This window comes from Miniopterus schreibersii (assembly GCF_964146895.1).
Source record: "Miniopterus schreibersii genome assembly, chromosome: 13".
NCBI lineage: Eukaryota > Metazoa > Chordata > Mammalia > Chiroptera > Miniopteridae > Miniopterus > Miniopterus schreibersii.
Genome location: NC_138113.1, coordinates 12,834,696 through 12,854,605, shown reverse-complemented (window position 1 = coordinate 12,854,605; position 19,910 = coordinate 12,834,696). Strand labels below are relative to the sequence as shown.

Sequence of the window (19,910 nt, the reverse complement as noted above, 5' to 3'; positions counted from 1 at the left end):
GACAGATGGACGCAGGAATTACTTCCTAGTTCACTGAGTGAAATGGACGCACTGAATGGTTTACGGCTACCCCTGAGCCAGTAAATCCAAACTCCTCTGCACTGTGTTGTATCTGGAACACATTAAATCTGGCATAAGACGCGACATAAAATACAGCGGAGTTTAGTTGATTTGTTAATTTAGCTGTCAGTGGAAATCAGATGTCGAGATTCACTGCAGTGGAAAGTGGCAATTTGTGCCTCTGTTAAAAGTGCGACCTAAACCGTGATTTAGAGGCCTTGCCAGGGCACCGTGGGCGTCTCAGGGATGCGGCAGCCCGGAAAAGTGTCAACAGCTTGGTAGTGCAGCCTTACAAGGTCCATCTCCCCATCCCCACCTCTGTCCTCACTTGAATCAGCGGGAGGTCCTCAGGCAGGCGAGGGTCAGGGTGTAAGTGCGGCGTGGATTTCTAAAAATAAAGCCGAGACTCCATTCAAGCGGTACCGTCCTATGGATCATTTTTCCCACTAAAAATGGATGGAATCCCTGCCCTGCCTGCCTCCTGGAGTGATTGTGAGGCGGTAATGAGATAATGGAGGCGAAAGTGCTTTAAAGAGTGTCATGAATAGAAACATGGGGTGAATAGGTATCCTTAGAATGCAGGCCCGGGTCTAGGCAGAGAGGGAGGATTCTTCTTTTAAAGTAACAGCTTCCTTTTTCCTGATTATAAAAGTTATATATGCCCATTACAGATCACATAAATTCAGAATGGCAGAAAAAAAAAAAACTCAAAGCATTCATAATCCTCCCACTCAGAGGCAGCTTTGTTAGCAATCTGATATATTCCTTCCAGCTTTCCTTTGTGTATATAAATGGGTTCCGTCATGCTGTTCCAACAGCCTTAGATATAGGTGGGGGGTATTTTTTTAGTTAATTTATCATGAACATTTTCTCATGTTAGTAAAAGTTCTTCAAAAACCCCTTTGTGTGGGACAGACATGCCAGCTTTTATAATCATCCCCTATCACTGGGTTTCCGGCTTCTCTGTTTTCACGTTTATGCTGTTTTCATCGACTACGAATATCTTGGGGGTCTAAGTACTTGTATAACTCTGTCTCCTCAAGGACATTTCCTAGAAGTGAAACTTGGAGGTTTAAGAGGCTGAACAAAATGTTTAAGGTTCTCCAAACATATCGCCAAGCTTTTCCAGAAAAGTCCCATCAGTTCACATTCTCCTCAGCACTATGTAGAAGCCCCTAACTCACTACGTCTTGTCTGGTACTGAATGTTATTTTAAGACCTTTGCTAAGTTGATGCAGCCCAGTTTTAAGATCTAACCCTCTGTTGACTTACATGCTCCAGGGACAGCACTTTTATAACAAATGGCAAAATGACTGTGCTACTGTGTTGACACAGATGCAGGTGAAGCTGTTGTCAGCTATAACACTTAGGAGGACCCACAAAACCATTTCTCTTGGAGCTCGGTGTCAGAAAGAGCATCATTTTCCCACGAACACTTTGAATCTTATCATTGATCTTATTTCCCTTTTGCTTTGGCTGCTAGGAAGCACAGAAGCATACTTTAGCCGAAGTTCAGTCATCACGTAGAAATCTCATGGCACGTTTGTATTAAAATATTACCCTTCCATCCCTCTGATTTATTTACTCATATACTTGTATTATATGTAATTGCAGGCCACCTCAAGTCCTGTTTTGAACGATGCAGAAGTAGTTAACTTTTTCATCTGTTATCTTGGAAGACTTGAGCTTGTTTATTTTCATGGAAGACGGTAGCTTTGCCATCAGTAAAACAGGCTTTATAAGAAGTTCTAACTAGTGGTCCTCACTTTCATTTCCTTTCTGAAACATAAACTCAGAGTGATACACACAGCGGCCTCCAGCGTGAGTCTTGGTGATTAACCAGGTCAGCACCCCTTCCCGTTACCTCCCCCTCACAATGGAGGTGACAATAACTGCCGCACGCATTGCTGCGTGGTCTAGTTAAGATGATGCTATGGAGCCTGGAGTCTGAACTCCGCGGCGTGTCATTCGAGGCTGTCATGAACTGCTCCCCGCTTGTTTTGCCAGCTTACCCCCCTCCCCAGATCACCAGGCAGCCTGTGTTCCCTGACCATTCGGTCCTGCTCCTCGGATGTCGTCCTATCTCCTTGTCCGATGAGCTCCTGTCAATTCTTTAAGCACAACTCAAGTGTCACCTCTTTTCTAGACCCTTCCTTGGTCCCAGAGTTAGACACTCTTCCTCTCTGTGTCTGTCATTCATACATTTCAGTTATCGGTTTCTAAATAACAAATACTCCAGAGTATAGCTGCTTAAAACACTGTTAATTTCTGTGGGATGAGTTCAGTCAGAGCTCAGCTAGGTAATTGTTTTGTATCATGTGGATTGGCAGAGATCCTGCCGTGGTAACTCAGCGGACAAATCGATGGAGTATAGGGTCCAGGTTCGCTTCGTTTACACGTCTGCTACGTTAACAAAGATGCCAGGGAGGCTGGCTCGGCCGGGATGTCCCCTGAGTGCCAACCCTTGGCCTCTCAGCATGGGAGCCTTGGGGTAGCCAAGCTTCTTGCATGGAAGCTTCAGGCTCCAAGGCCAAATGTCTCTATGAGAAAGGTGGGAGCTAACAGCTTTTTATTTCTTTTTAATTTTTTTTTTTATTTTTATTTTTAATATATCTCTATTGATTTCAGAGAGAGGAAGGAAGAGGGAGAGAGAGAGAGAGAGATAGAAACATCAATGATGGGGGAGTCGTCATTGATCGGCTGCCTCCTTCACGCCCCCAACTGGGGATTGAGCCCACAACCCGGGCATGTGCCCTGACCAGGAATCGAACCCCGATCGCCTGGATCCTAGGTCGATGTTCAACCGCTGAGCCACGCCCGGCCGGGCTGCTAACAACTTTTTATGACCTAGCCTCAAAAGTCACATGGTAGCGTCCAACACATGCTGTTAGTCCATACAGTCACAGGCCTGCCTAAATTCAAGGGGAGGAGACAGATTCCACGCCCCCCCCACCCCAATAATTCTCTTAAGAGAATTATTAACATTTTTCAAATGTTTTAAAACTCACAACACACCTATTTAGCACTTATTATTATTATTATTATTATTAGCTCACATGTCTGCCCCAACATACAGAATGGCCTCAAGAATATAGATTATGCTCTCTTCCACCCACTGTGTACCGGGCACTGAGGTTTACCTGTAGTTTTTCTAAACCTCAAAACAACCCTGCAAGATAGATTCTGAAGTTCAAGGCAATCAAGTACTTTGTACAAGACCAATTGTTGGAGTCAGAATTCAATTTTGGCCCATCTGTCTCCAAAACCAATCCTCTTTCCTTAGCCTCTGCGTATCTCAGCAATTACAAAGGCCAGTGGAGATTCAGTTCAGCCATACAACTAGACACTTCCCATCAGGTCCACTTAAAACCTGCCATCCTCGAAGTCCCAGAAGCCCTATGGCAGAAGCACACCCCGCTCTGGACCGTTCACGTGAGCTGAGAGGATGCCTGGGTCGCTGCCCCGCGACCTGGCCGGTCTGCCTGAGACCTGTGAGCATGAACAGTGCTGTCCCCATCGAGTCTTGTAGATCTTCTCACCTATTTTCTCTAAAAGAAATTGTAAACTCTGTTCTCAAGCATACAGTACCTGGCAGAAATCCCCAGAGAGTTCGGGAAATGCTCATAAAAATGGAAATGGAGCCCAGTGTGCCGAGGGACCCGCTGGGCCTGAAGCAGCCCTCTGCATGACGTGTCCCACATTTAACAGCAATGCGGGGACTGAGAGGACTCTAGCTGGGCTGGGAGTCTCCCGCAGGCTTTCCAATTTGTCATCCACATATATCACTATTAGCAGACCCTCCTCCCGCCCTGGCGCCTTCCTCCTACACGTGGAACTCCTCCCCGCTGTTCCCTGCTGTCGACCGAGACCTTGACTCACAGCGGAGGGGGGATAAAGGCCCCTTAGAGCTCACCTGGTCCAGCCCTGTCATTTCACAGGTAAACAGGCTGCAGGCGAGAAAGGGCACGTGCCCAATCCAGTGCCACTCGGCTAGTACGTGGCCATATGTGGCAGTGTCGGAGCAGACCCGAGGCCTCCCCACTCCACCCAGTGCGTTCAGGCTGTGTCCGCTGCCTCACAGGCCAGCCTGTTCCACTGGGAGCCCGGCAGGAGGGGGTTAAAAGAAAACCTAAGGGAAGAGCCTGAACTCCTCGCAGGGCCACTGTTGTCTTCTTAATTAGGGCTTGTTTTCAAGGCCCGTCCTCTTTGCGTTTAATTGTGGTCAAATACGTATAACACAAAATTCACCATCTTAAGCCATTTTTAAGAATACAGTTCAGTTGTGTTAAAAATATTTACGGTGTGAAACCAGTTTCCAAAACTTTTTCATCTTGCAAAATTGAAACTATATCCATTAAACAATTCCCGTTCTTCCCCCGCCCCGTCCCTGACTGCAGCCAGCCTTCCTCGATCTGTCTGTGTGAATGTCACTACTCCAGGTACCTCATACAAGGACAACCAGGCAGTATTTGTCCTTTTTTGACTGGTTTATTCCACTAGCATAATGTCCTCGTGGCTCATCCATATTGTAGCTTGTGTCAGAATTTCCTTCCTTTTTAAGGATGAATAGTATTCTGTTGTGTGAATATACCACATTCTGTTTATCATTTGTCTGTTGATGGACATTGGGCTTCCCTCCATCTTTTGGCTTTTGTGAACAATGCTGCCATGAACACGGCTGTACAAATATCTCTTCAAAACCCTGCTTTCAATTTTTTGAATATATAGACACCCAGAAGTGAATTGCTGGATCATATGGTAATTCCCTTGTGAATTTTCTGAGCAACCCCAGCGATGCTTTTCATAGCGGCTGCATCACTTTACATCCCTGCCCACAGTGCACGAGGATTCCAGTTTGTTCGCCACATCCCGCCATCACTTGCTGTAGCCATTTTTTACAGTAGCCTTTCTAACTCACTTATCTTCTTGCATATTTAAGTTACGTCCATTCAAAGAATCAAGTAAAAGATAATACACACACACAAAGAGAAAACGTCTGGTACGCAGTGGGTACGCATTGGATATTATTTCTTCCTGCTGTTTTTCACCCCTCCTCCCTGCCTGTCATGCGGCTTTCCTTGTCACTAGGTTTCTTCCATTTCTGTGGTTCTGACAAGGTCAGACCCTGGCATGAGAGCCTTAGAAAAGAACTGGAAATTAAAAAAATATAAAGACATTCTTGGCTCCTAGTCAAAGCAATTGGCCTTGATCTTTCCATAGGAGCCTTTGTCCCCTTTCCACATCTCTTTGTCTATCAAACTGAGTAACTTGGAAGCTCTTCACATTTCCACCAGGGAAACCTGCTTCCTCCTGACTCTGGCTGCAAGTGGCCTGTCCAAGGAGCATCAGTAGCTTGGAGCCTGGTCTCAGCCTCCCTCTGGTTTTGAGCCTAAAATGTACAATATGTTCTGACAGTCTCCCAGCCTCTCATTATCTACTGTGAGTCCACCATCACCTCTCTCCTCTGTGGGGGGTAGGCCCCCAGCAGCCCGTGCCTGCTGCAGCTTCATTATCCCCGGTCCCAGTTAGTGTTCAGTTGTACGTATGAGTGTACAGTCGTCCTCCCAAGTGGAGTTGGCCGTGATGAGCCTCTTGCATGACTTGCTTTTTGTATGAACAGACCCCAGCTTCGTATGTATGTAGCCATGGGGATTGGGACTACCTGGAAGTCCTCTTCAGTGAGATGCCTTTTCTCTGAAATACCAATTCTAAATTGTGGATAAAACATAAATCCTGCTTCTGAAACCATTGCCCCAAATAACTTATGAAAGAGATACATTCACCCAGCCTTTCAACTAACTTTTATTGAGATCCCATTATATGCCAGGCACCGTACTAGGAACTGGAGATTCGGCAATGCAAACACACTAGTGGGGCAGAAAGGCTAGCAACAAAACTAATAAGGAAAGTGAATTTTGCCCAGAATAAGTAGCAAGAAGAAACAATACAGCAGGGAACAGAGATAGGAAGTGTCTATTTTGGGGTGGAGGCGAGAGATTTTTGATAAGGTCACCAGGGAAAGCTGCCCTGAGAAGGCGACATTTCAATAAAGACAAGGAGGTGAGGGAGTGAGCTTTTTGTGGCTTTCGTGAAAGTCTATATGAATGCCAGGTGCTTCATAATAAAAATAAAATCTTAGTCATCTGCTGGTACTCAATGGTTTGCAAAGTACTTTTCCATAACTCTCTCCTTTGACCCAACAACCTGCAAGAGAGATGGGATTTTTGCCTGGCCTAGGAAACAAACTATGAATCCTGATATTCAGTTCCCGTCTTGTTCCCCTGAGCATGGACCCTGTCTTAGCACCCACCTGGTATAGCAGTCCCCTGAAACATTTCTATCAGCGCTTTGAGAGAGAAGAGCCCAGTCTGGAATCCCAGCCAGCCTCAGTCTCCACCCCTCCATGGTTCCTTTCCCAGGCCCTGTCTCCAGCCTGTTGCACACATTTTCTCTCTGGTGCTCCACTGGCTTGCAGTCCACAATCCCCCCTCTCATTTATTCCTGGGGCTGCTAAAATGGACTTTCCTCCAGCATACTAAGAGCATGGGCCCCAGAGTCAGGTAGACATAGAATTCTGCCTCTAGGACCTTGGGAATGTCTTTACAAACCCTTGGATCCTAGTTTCCTTCTCAGTGAAATGGAAATAGTAACAACTATTTCATAGAGTTGCTATAAGGTCTAAATAAACTAATGCATATAAAGCCTTTAAAATGGCATCTAAAGGATTATAAGCCCTCAATAAATGGTGAGGGTGGCCATTATCATCACAGGTTGACTCCTGCATCAGCACCCAATGCTACCTTGTCTCTTCAGCAAGCAGCCAAACCTCCCAGCATGGCTACCATGGAGCCAGTGGAGGTAAAACGACCTCCCAGCTGTCTTCGAGGGGCTGAGCCACCCAGCTCCTTTCAATGGAGGAGCCTGAGAGGCCACTCGTGTGATTAGTGCTCCTATCTGCTCCTCTGGTCTGAATGTCCCCTGGTCCCCTCTGTGCGTTCCAAGCAGCCTTCCACCTGCATGATCCGCATAGCCCCTCCTGCGGCCTCCATCGCAGCTATGATTTGTTTGTGATCAGTATTAAATCTCTGAGGTATGATTGGAATTGTTCATTGTTCACTGGAAAAACAAGAGGAGAAAGAGCGTATTTTATGGGGAGCTGTGGTGCAGAATGGTTATGTCACTGCTTTTCAGGGAGACCGATGGTAAATTGTACACTGAGGTTATTTATAATATTAAAAATAAAATGATTGCTACGTCTTTCCAGCAAAGCAATGAAGATAAATGTCAAATAGGGAAACCTTGGGAAAAGGGCCGTGCGCCAAAATAAAGGGACTGTTGGGGGTGCCAGGGAATAAGAAAATTTTCACTCTCTTCAGAGAGCTCGGCCACGAAAATGAAACACATTCTGTTTCCTTCTAATGGCCTGAGGGAACCTTAGTGCTTCCTCGTAAATTTATACGGAAACTGCCTCTGTCCAGGAATCGGGATCTGAAACCGACGCTCGCTGGCTCTGTCACATCACCTGGCAGCCACGCAACGGCCTGGGCGTCGCCCCCCTCCTCACCTCCAGGCCATCTGCCCTGCCGGTCACCTCCCGCGTCACCTCCCACACGTAACTCGTAACTCGCCTCACTCGCTCCCCTCCAGCTCCACTGTCACCGGCCCCGCTGCCTCCCTCCCTTGCTTGCTTGGCTGCGGCCTGCGAACTGGGTTTTCCATGTCTACTGCCCTCTCCAGGACCTTCTCCCTGAATTGCTCAGAATGACCTTTTAAAAACCTAATCAAATTGTTTTCAGTCTCTTATCTAAACTCCTTAAGCAAAATCCTCACCCTTTACTGCAACCTGCAAGGTCCTTCCCGATTGGACCTCTGCCCCCTACCCCACCCCCAGTCACCTACCCCAGCCCTTAGGACCCTCTGTGCCCCTCTTGAGCCACACTGGCCTTTGCTGTTTCTAGACCATAGGCGTGTTTCCCTCCCCCAGTGCTGTAGTTCCTGCTTCTCCACAGCCTCTTCGCATAGCTGACTCTCATATCCTGCAGTATCCCCTCAAATATCACCTCCCCAGAGAGGACTCATGTGGCCCACTTATCGAACTAGGTCACCCATGTTACCCTCTGTTCGCTACCTTAACCCCAGTGCCAGGCTCTTCAAGAAGCTCTGAACATGGCTGTTCAATAATCCAGAGATTAACTGGGGTGGAGGGGAGAGGAAGGCAGGTGGAATGTCTGCGGTGTAAGCTAGAGGAATTAGGAATTTCCAGAATGCAAGGAAATCCCAGCTCACCCCAGTCTCCTACGCAGACTTGGTGATCTGTTTTGCACTCCTTCACCATGCATTTATTAGTGCTCACTGTGCCAGACACTCTCTGGGAGATGAACTAAGTAAGATGGACCACCTGCCTCAAGGAGTTTAGGATCTCATGGCAGAAGCTAGCAAGGCAGACACATCACACAACAGGGTAAGATGCGCGCACAGTGAAAGGTGGGCTGTGATTACCAGAGCACCCGGAGGGAGCCAGTCACATGTCTTAAAGGAGGGAGAACAAGCCATTGGGGAAAGTGACACTTGAGTCAGGAGGAATTATTCAGATGGAGATGATTCTAGACAGAGGAGTCAGGTTACCCAAAGGCTGTGGCAATGGCCGCATGTTCAAGAAATGCAAGTCATAGTGTTGAGCTAAAGATGCAAAAGAACACAGCTAAGCTGGAGAAACAGGCTGTGCCAGAGCACAAAGCCCCAATTTGGATGGAAGGCCATGGAAACCAGCAAAGGTTTATGGTAGGATTAGAACCTAAAAGGAGCTGGGCTCAGAGAGCTAACTCTGGTGGCCCGGTGACTTCAGAGACAAATAATCTTAAAAACTCATCATTGCAACTATTATATTTCATAGCTATTATTGTGTTGCAAATTATTATTGGGTTTGTTTCTATCATTGTTTTGTTGATAGGATCTAGCCCTGTAGATGCTCACCTCTACTATGGGGTGTGAGGGATTCCCAAAGGCGCCATCTGTCCCCAAAATCTGGCCTGTCCAACCCTCTAACTGATCCCTTTCACCAACCCTCCGTGGTCAAGTCTCCCAAACCTGTTGGGATACTGTATGAAATTATCTCATAAGCACCCCACATATTGTTTACGTATACAATTTCATTAGATCCTCAGCAAAATCCTATGAACGAGATGGCACCCCTGATTTACAGAAGAGAAAAATCCCGTGAACTGTCCGAGTTCACACACTAGCTAGTGGAAGAGGGGACCAGAACCGAGTGTTAATGTCTCTACACCTGAGAGGGCTCATCAGTACAAACTGAACAAAGCATGCTTCCTGTAGCATGGGCCGCGGGAAGACTAACAGAAACAGAACCTAGGAGTAAAGGGAACTCTGATAACCCTGGGCCCGGGGGAATTGTCCTGGTGAGAGGGTGTGTGGGGCCTGGAGGCTTGGAATTCTTCCACTTATTTCTCTATACTAGGGGTTCTCAGACCTTGGTGTACCCAACTGTCACCCAGGGAGCTTAGGGAACATGCTGCTTCCAGGGTTCCACCCGCAGATAATCTGACTCTGTAGGTCTACAGGGGGCCCAGGAAGCAGCACGATTAACAAGTTCCTGTGTGACTTCATTGCAGAGAGTCTGTGGACACCCCACCAACACAGTAGCCTAAGCCCACGGTGAGTGTGAAGTTCCACAAACACGGAAACTGAGCCCCAGGAGAAGTGACTGGCTCATGGCCCCAGGGGCCCAGCTCTCTGAATTCCCAGCACAGTGCTCTCTTACCCGGTCTGCCATCAGCCAACCATAGCTAGGCCCTCTCCTCGCCGATTTACATTTTGAGTAGGAACCCAAGATGCCAGTTCCTTAATGAGACTGTCCTCACCACAATTTATGAGGCTCGGAGCCCTCAGCAGGACTGGTCTCTGCCAGGCTTAATTTACACAGTTCGCAGGCCTTCCATTAACGTCAGCAGCAGTAACAGCTGTTAGCCTGTGCGCGCTATTAGACTACTCATCGCGTCACCATCCATTTTCATGTCTCTGGCCTTGTTTACCCTCAAGTACCTGATTCCCCTCATTCTGGGAAACAATAAGTTTCTAGGTGGGAACCTGGCTCCGCCCCATGCCCGACCGCCCCATTCTCTAGCAGGCAGACTCCTCCCACAGTCACATCCCCTTGTGTTTAATTTAAGACTAAGACCCCTTCTCACTGAAGCCGCACTCAATTTTCCCCTCCAGCGAGTGACATTGGCAACAGCAAACAGGTGGGAGACAACCCAAAAGCTGATACAAATGTGCCTTTTTTTAATGCCACATAAATCACCTTAATTAAAAATTAATTAAGTGACCTAAAATTTGACATTTACTTTAAAAAGAAATTTGAGTAAGGAGAGTTGTGTAGATTTTGTAGCCCCGAATCTCCAAGATACGATGGAAGGAAGGGCGGGAGAATGTTGGGTTTCTGCTCTAAATACACAATCAGGGAACAGGAATCATTATCTGAGAGTGAACCCAATGAGTCACTCATGGTGTGGAACCGTGATTCCTGCAACCTGACCTGGGCCACACGTGTCTCAGATGCAAATATGAACTAATCTCTCCTACACTGGAGAGTAGATAAATGGGGAAACAAATGTGGCATGCTGTTTCAAGTGACATGTTCCAGGGTGCGAGTGACAGATGACTAAGACAGGAAAAGCTAACACGAGGCAGCCAAGGGAAGCTTGCAGGGTGAGTGGCTTAGTAAAGATGCATGGAAGGGAAGCAGGCTTCATGGGAGGATCGTTAAGTGGCCAGCATTAATAAAGATGGCACTAATATATCAATCAACCTTGTAAACATATAGCCACCAATGGCCATTGCCCAGGACTCCAGAATCAAGAGGCTGCAGATGGATGGTGGTCTTAAAGGTTGGAGTTGAGGCCCCACCCTCATTGGACCGAGGGCAGTGGAGACCCATGGAGGTAAAGGAGGCACTCAAAACTCATAGGTGCTCAAGGGCAGATCTTGCAGCCTTCCAAGGAAGAAACTCTCAACCCGATGCCCATGGGACTCACTCAGGTAGCTTTTCAAACCACCAATGCCAAGGGCCTCTCCTTCTACTGATTTCATTAGTCCAGGTAGGACCTGAAGGTCATCGGGATTTCTAACTTCCCAGTGACTCCCTTAGGCAGTCAGGGTGCTGCTCCCCAAGGGGATCTAACCTGAGCCTGGGAGAGGAGCTCCACCTGGGTCATCTGGCCAGATTCTGGGCCTTCCCCTGAGGTTTACGTGCTGTACAACCACAAGCAAAGCACCTGGCAGGTAGCTGGCTGCATCTCGTAGTAAGGGCTGTTAAAAAAGCATTTCTCTGTACACTATTTAGTCTCTTGAATCCCCATTCGATTAATCTTTCGATTAATCGAAAGGGGATAATATTACTGTTCTGCCAGTTTTTCATGAGGCTCAAACAAGGAAGGATTACGAAGGCACATCGTAAGCTATTAAAATGCTACACAAAGGTAAGGAATGGTGACAACTTACAACCCCCAGTGACTTACATCATTATTCTGGGAAGAACTGCTGTTTCACAAATAATAGATAAAGTCCCACAGAGAAGACCCTTACTGACAAAAGATCCCCAAGCACCGGCTCTCCCCAGCATGGCTCGATCTCAGATCTCCCTAAGCTTTCTGTGACTGGGGCATTTGACGTTACAATGGTTCCCAGGAATCCCTGGCACCCGTGGGTAGAAAGTATCAGAAAATGCCAGCAGGAAGATCTGCTGCTCCCGAGGCTGGCTATGACCAGCCAGAGCCTCGGGTTGCCATACTCCATAAGCCAGAACAGTCATTTCACAACCACAGAGAGGATGCTCTTTAAGAAACTCAGGTCCCTGATTAAAACCGTTCACCAAGGGTACTTTCTTCCTTGGAATTTATGGGCCCCATAAAAAAAGAACTCGAGAAGACAGAGCGGTTGTTTTTTGTTGCGCCTCATTAGTTTTGAGTCTGGGCTGGCAGTGGAGATCAGAGTACCGGCCATACATCTAATTGAATCTCTCGCAAGCATAAAATCCTCTGTGGTATGGAGGAAGCGATGCCAGGGAGCCTAGACGTCTCCAGCCAGGGGAAGGAGATGGGGAGGAGCTGGGAGAAGTAGGGCTGAGGGAGAAGCTTCTCTGGGCTGGGGCTGTGCCTCCGCTGAGAAAGGTTTGGGGGATAAGCTCTGGGACATCCAGAGAATGAAAACAGCACTCCCCTCCCAGGACTAGACCCCTCCTCTGTCAAGGTTGGGGTGAAGGGCAGGGATGCCAACCTCGCGCCCTTTGTACTCACAATCCCCTCCTGAGGACACCCGTCCCCTGTGACAGACACAGCCCAAAGCTAGAGGACAAGGTGTCAGAAATGCGGGTTTTCACCCTCAGCGAACCACGTAACCACGCTGAGCCTTTGTCTTCTCGACTCTAAAGCAGGTATAATAAAACTTTGCACATGTAGCACGTAGGATGCCCAATTCCCCAATATTGGGGTGGGGAGCTCTCTGTGCAACATACAGTTGTAGACTCTCCAGCGCAAGACCGACACCTCCCTTCCAGTCTCTCAGAGCTTGGGGGGAAGGCAGTGTACAAACAGCTGGTTCTTACACGAGGCAGAGCGTCCACCAGGTTAAATGCGAGAAGAAGGAGTGACGGAAGCCCGAGCGAAAGGACAGATCATGGAGGGGACAATGAGAGTCCACAGAAATGTCACAGATGAGGTGGTGAGGCCTGAGTCCCCATTACTGAACCTTGAGGTGCTGGTGGAGATGTTCCCAAATGAGAGGGCAGCCCAAAGACTGTGAGGGGCGACCCACACGTAACCCATCCCACGGGAACAAGCTCTCTAAGCAGAAAAAAAGAAAGACATCACCAGGAAAGTATGGATAGGTTTAGATTAGGCACAAACTTAAAACTCCTGTGTATCAAATACACTATAAACAGAACGATGATACATCTGAAATACTGGGAGAAATTGCCGAGAGTATCATAACTAGTTCCGGATCCTCATTATAATCTCACACAGTCCTATATGGAAACATGAAGAGCCTAATGGAGAAATTGGCAGATGGGAGTGGGCAACATAGAAGTGAAATAAAGCTAGCAACACGTGAAAAAAATACTCAGCCTCACTGACTACCAGGGAAATACAAAATAAGACAGCAGGGAAATTCCTTTAGTTAAAAATAAAAATCATGATACTATTCAGGGCTGGCCAGGATGCGTAAGAGGGGCACGCATGCGTGAACACAGCTGGTGAGAGTGTAAATTGGATTAACTGCTAGAAAACAATTTGGCGGCATGTACCAAGGGCCTTGGAAATGTTCACACCCCTCGATTCAGTAATTCCACTTCTGGGAATCTATCCTACGAAAATAATCTGAAATGCAAGCAAAGGTTTATGGTCAAAGACAGTCTTCAAAGGGTTCTTATAAACAGTCTAACAATCCAAACGTAGAATACCGTTTAAATAAACGACGGCACGTATCACACAGAGCCATAGCCATTGAAAGGTATTCTTCTGGAGAATTCTGAAATCTTCGGAAACGCTTGTGGCGTTATTTAATTATTTGAAGGCATACAGGCGCAGGGCACAATGATACACTCTTAAAGAACAGGCAAAAACACTTCGGAGATGTTAGGAATCATGACCTCTGGGTGGTGAGATTCTGGGCACTGCTTTTGTTTATTTCCACCCTGGTTTCACACTGTAGACAATAGGCGTATGCTTTTAGGATGAGGAACGACAAGCCATTGGTGTGTGAAACATGCATGTGTTCGTGAAAACACACAATGAGAGACAGGCCTAATCATAAGGTGTGAATGAGACACAACACAGCTCGCATGTGTCCCATAAGTGGAGGAAGACTTTACAGGGTTGTTATTTTTATTTTGCTTATATTTTCTTTACTAGGGCTGGGAACAAGGGTAAGAAAGTCCCAACTACATATAATGATCCAATATAAGACATTAAAAAAAAATAGTTTGAAGACTAAAATCACCAAGCAAATGTGAAAAATTGTTCTCTTTACCCTAAATACCTTTACCTTGAAAGAGGGGCATAGAGGACAGACAGTGTCACTGGGCAGGCAGGGCCCACCAGCTGGGGTGGACACACCCTCACAGTAGCCCCCTGCCTGCCACTGCCCTTCACCCTCAGTTGGCAACTTCCCCGAATGAAGTGGAAATAACAGAGTCACCCTCTCCTGGTGGTTATGAAGTTTGCCTCTCTTCCCTGAAGTCTGGCTCCCTGGGTCACAGGTTAATTAATTATCATAACACATTGTTCTTGATGCAGAAACAAATAACTGCTAACGTGTTCATTGTACACTGCCCCCTCTCCCTTCCTCCACTGGATAATATGATTTATCCAGAATTTCAGACCTGGAACAGACCTTAGGAATACAGTCAAAACCCCTCCTTCTGTAAATGGAGAGACTGGCAACCAGACAGAAGGGACAAGGTCAGCATCTGGTCTTCATGTTCTACAACCAAGTGTACTGCATGTTTCTAGAATCACTCCAGTGGTGGAATCTAGGGTCAAGAACATGAGGGACATACACTAGACAGATATTCCCCTTGATACTCCAAATGTGACCTTGAAGTTAGAGCTGTGTGCAGATGAGGCTCCACCTGAAAGCTGTCCACCTGGCACTCAAAGGCCAAGGGTTTAAGGACCCCAGACTGTTGAGGGGACATGGACCAAGCTTCGGCCACTCTACCACTCCCCATCACTAGAAAATGAGATCCCCAGGGGGTCGAGAGGTTGTTAGGGTTTTGACTTCCTCTCAGCTTCCTGGTGTTGGCCCTGGATGTGGCCAGATTGAAAAGCTGGTGTCTCAGTCAGGCCATTGAGATGTGAACAGCAGGGCCACCCGAACTGACCAGGGGTATGTGTCTCTGTGTGCTCCCCAGGAACATCCCCGGGCTCCAAGATGGCCCTGCAGAGTTCCTTCACTTGCTGGAATGGGACAGTCCTCCAGCTCGGGCAAGCCTGCGACTTCCACCGGGACTGTGCCCAGGGAGAAGACGAGGGCCAGCTGTGCAGTGAGTAGATGGGGCTACCCCACCCACCTTGCCCTAGTCATGCTCATATCCCTCTCCTGCCCCCATCACCCCATGCACTCAAACTTGGACAACCTTCCTTATATCCAGTTCCATCTGTGTCTCTTCTCAGTGGCAACTTTCAATAGCTACACAGCCTTTAAGAGACAAAGCTAAGACCTGTGGTCCCAGGAACAGCATACAAGCTAAGAACCCAACAAGATCTTATAAGTTATGCTCTCAACATCCTCATGCACAGAGAAAATATTCAGGTTAAAGCCCAGCTCTGCAACATGACATTAGAAATCCAACTTCCCTCACTTTTCAATCCTTATCTTTCATCACCACCTGCCCCTCTCTCATCCTCTCAGTCTCCCATGCACCCTAGCTCCAGCCACATCAAACAACTTCTCAGCTCCCTCACATTTCTGTGGCTTTGCTTGTGTGGTATTCCTTGCCCAGAATGCCCTGTTCCTTCCCAAGTCACATCTGCTTGTTCAAGACTCACCTCAATATTTGATTCTTCTGGGAAACCTCCTCTGACCATGCTCCCCCCCGACCCAAGGACAGTTGGACCTCCCCAACTTGGTGTATTCTTCCACCCACCATAACATCCATTATTTTTAACTGCTTTTTTTGAGATATAGTTCATATACCATACAATTCACCCAACTAAAGTGTACAATTCAGTGTTTTTTTAAGCATAGTCACAGGGTTGTGCAGCCATCACCACAATCTAGTTTTAGAAAATTTTTATCACTCTACAAAGAAACCCTTAGAAGTCTTTCCCTACTTTACTCCAACTACACCCCCTCCATTACCCCTAAGCAACCACTAATCTACCTTCTGTTTCTATAGATTGCCTACTCTGGGCATTTCATATGAGTAGAATTGTACCCTATGTGGTCTTTTGTGATTAGCTTCTTTCACTTAGCATGTTTTCAAGGGCTGCTCATGTTTCAGCTTATATCAGTCCTTCATGTATTTTTATTGCCACATAATATTTCATTGTGTAGATATACCACATTTTGTTTATCCTTTCATCAGTTGATGAGCATCTGAGTTGTTTCCATTTTGGGACTATTATGAATAATGTTGCTATGAACATTTGTGTACAAGTTTTTGTGTGGACAGATGTTTTCATGGCTCTTGGGTATATGCCTAGGAGTAGAATTGCTGGGTCATATAGTAACTCAATATTTAACAGTTTGAGGAACTGCCAAGCTCTTTTCCAAAGTGGCTGCACTATCTTACATTCCCACCAGTAATGTATAACGGTTCTAATTCCTCCACATCCTTGCCAACATTTATTACTATCTGCCTTTCTATTTTAGCCATCTTAGTGATTGTATATCCATTTCATTTCATGAGGGTAGTTTCCATGTTTCTCTCCTTCTCTGTGGGTAGATTGGGTGTGGTACTGTCCCCTGTACCAATATCTCAAGTGATTCCTGGCACAACTGACTCTGTTGATTAAAATGAATAAGTGAGTTGGGAAACTTGGGCTCCATAGAGGAAAACAAATTGCTGAGGTCTCACTGGTAGGTAGCAGCAGAGTTAGACTCCCAACCTAGTGCTCACTCCACTTCAATACAGTGTCCTCAGTAGCTATTTGGCAAGGAGTAAACACTCTAGAGGTTTTTACTTTTTTTTCCAGGGAAACCCAAACACAGAAAACATATAATGTGAGCCAGGAAATATTCTAGATCCTGGAGCAGAGAGGGATAACACAGCACCTGCCCTCAAAGTGCTGAAACTCCAGCGTGGGGCAGGAAGGGAAACAACAGAACAGCATTTGGGAAGGATGCAGCCAGTGTGCACCTGAGTGCTGTGGGGCGCAGACACAGCAGCAAACGCCACGCGCCTTAGATACCAGCCCAGAGACACTGGCCTGCAAAACAGCTTTAAAAAGTTAACAGTGTTTCCCAGGTCATCTGGAGGAGAGCTTTTCCATTGAGGGGAAAATGGTTTTATTTATTCTCTTTTAAATGAAACAATATAGAAATCCATTTTTCAACTTGAAAAATTACCTTTTATGCAAAACTTTCCAGTGAAGTTTTCCAATAATTATGAAATTGTGGTTGTTCAGATAAACTCAATAAAGAGTTGCAAGTAAGCACTTTGTCCCGCACTGGTTCCTGGCCTTTCTCACACAGCTCTCACTGCGCATGTGGACCATGTGAACCCAGCTGCCCATGTGGCCCAGGCAGAGGCCTGTGTGCGTCTCTCTGGTTATTTGTCTCTCCAGTATTTCCAGCAGTGCTTCTGAGCTGTGTGATTGTGCTTTTGCCTTTTTTAAAGTTTTTTGATAGCCACTTCCCAGCAGGGACACAGGTCAGGCAGGGCAGGCCCTGATTTACAATTGGGAAAATGAAACCACAGAGAAGGTAATTGATTTGTTCAGGTCACACAGCGCGTCGGGAGCAGAGCCATGATTAGAGCATTGAGCCTGCGGGATCCAGCCCATTACTGTGAGCTCGGGGCATTTTCCCACCATTCTGGGACTTGCCATTAACGTGTTTCCAGGACCAACTCCAAGCTTGAGGGCAGCCTGGCTCTAGTCCGGAGGGCAGGTGCCTGGGGCCCTGTGGCCTTTTCAGCCACACTTGAGCAGCTGCTCTGACCAGCTGTCAGAATGACAGCTCCACACTGGAGAATACCCCCGTCAAGTTCTTTGCTACAGAAATCGGTTGCTAGGAAGATAAGTTCAATTCAGAAGGAGGATTATTTCGATCTCTTTGCCACTCTGATCTTGGCATTAATCTTAGGAAATATCCTTCTTCTTGTATGTGTGCCCCATACTCTCTGGGATATTTGCTGCCTTCCCTGTCACATTGATTCTGGAAACCACCCCCATGAAGAGAACAATAATGACATTAATAATACTGGCTAACATTTATTGAGCATTTACTGTGTACTAAGAGCTGCTCCAAACACTTTTCATGTACTAAGTTATTTCACTCTCACAACAATCCTATGTGATGCTATTAAGCCCATCTTAGAGACAAGGAACCTGAAGTCCATGATCAAACTGTTAGCCAGTGGCTGAACAACGATTCAGACTCAGTCTGGCTCCAAAGCCCATACTGTGAATCACTACAAGCCATGCTCTTTTGTTCTGTGACTTTCCAGAAGTTGGTTGTGCCAAGCACAACACTAGCTACCTATCCACCCAGGAAGAAGGGACCAGAAAGGAGTCAGGAAAGATGCAGAGCTCTGCCACTTCCTTCCTGGGGGTGGGGAATGGGGTGGTAAGATCATTCATCCCCACCCCTGGGTTTCAATTTCCTCATCTGTAATATGAATTGGAACATGATGCCCACTGATGTGTTATGTGTCGATGTCCATAATGCAATTAGGACAATGCTCTTGGTCTCACCTGGACCTTCCCAGGCAGTCTGGAACCTATTAGAATGTTTTCTCTGAGCAGGTGTTCACCTACTGGGGATATCTAGTCTTCTAAGGAACCCCCATGAGGGTGGCCAATCTTGGTCCAGGGTAGTCAACCAAGCCTTGCCTGGTTGGAATTTGAAGGGAAAGGTAGGCCATATCCCATCAACTCTCAGCCTCAACTCCACTCTTTCCCTGGAAGGAATTCCCCACACATACTGGAGCTTCACTCAGGTTATCAGACTCAACCCTGAGCAATATTTCTGTCTGAGATAAGTGGGGGACCTGAAATGGAGGTGATGGCATTGCCCTTGCCCTTGTCCATCCAACCATGAACATGTCCATTCACACCATCCTCCAAACCCATAAGTCATCTTCCTTCCCTCTTTCCAATTAAATGTTGCTGATCCAAGTGAGATATCCAGGATGCTATTACCCATCAAAGGGTATCTTCAAGGTTCCCTGGGTGTCAAGCAGCGGCCTCCATGGCATGTAGCTCCCCAGAAAAGGGTGAGATGTTCTCACTTCACCCCCTGAATGGGTCATTGACTCACCAGGTATTTGCAAGCAACTCATTTCCCTGCCATGTACTCAATAATCTCATCTGTTTGGCAGGGATACTTTTCCTGTCAGGCAAAAACAGGTTTTTTTTATGTTTCTTTATTATAAAATAAAACATGTTGGTTGTAAAATATTTGAAAAATCTAGAAAAGTACATGGGAGAAAATAACTATCGCCCATAATCCTCCCTCTCAGACATTCAGAGATAACCATAATATTTTGATGTATTTCTTCTAACGTTTTCCCCCATGACTCTATATTTTCAAGGAAATGTATAACACATATTTATCAAAAATGTTAACAGAGTTGTCACACAGGAAGGGAAAGAAGTGGTGTCGTTTGGCCTGGAGTTTATACTTGGCAGTTCCTACAGCTGTTGCTGAGGTCACATCTCTGTGACTCCACAAATTTGTCTCTCTTAGAGCGGAATCAGGTGTCATAATTGCCAAATGTGGTGGGATTGATTGACCCAGACACAGCCCGATTTGCCATCCAGCCAATGAAATATTTCTGGCTGCAGCCCAAGAAGAAGGTGGGGGAGAGCAGTGCTTCTGAGATGTTAGAAACACCTAGAGAATGTTAAAAATGCAGCTCCCAATCCTGGGGATGCGGGTGGAGGTGGGGAGGCCGCGATTCCACACTTCTAAGAGTTTCACAGGTAATGCGGATGTGGCTGGTCCCTGGACCACATTTCGAGTGACAAGGAGTTAGAGAACTGAACTCCCGTTTCATTCAGCAACTAAGTATTGAGATCCTACAATGTGCCAAGCACTGCACGGGTGCCTGGGGTGAATGAGAGGAGAAAAGAAGGGGTCATCAGAAGAGGAGCTGACATTAAACCCAA

At 46.7% G+C, this 19,910-nt stretch overlaps 1 protein-coding gene across 1 annotated transcript in view; it reads left to right on the top strand.

Moving 5' to 3' along the window:
• Positions 1-19,910, top strand: part of ALK (ALK receptor tyrosine kinase) — a gene marked incomplete at both ends in the record, with an annotated part of 512,424 nt that overhangs the window by 405,654 nt on the left and 86,860 nt on the right. Inside the window, one exon of the mRNA XM_081156468.1 lies at positions 14,987-15,118. Coding sequence (XP_081012594.1) covers positions 14,987-15,118 — 132 coding nt within the window. The remainder of the gene's footprint in view (positions 1-14,986; positions 15,119-19,910) is intronic.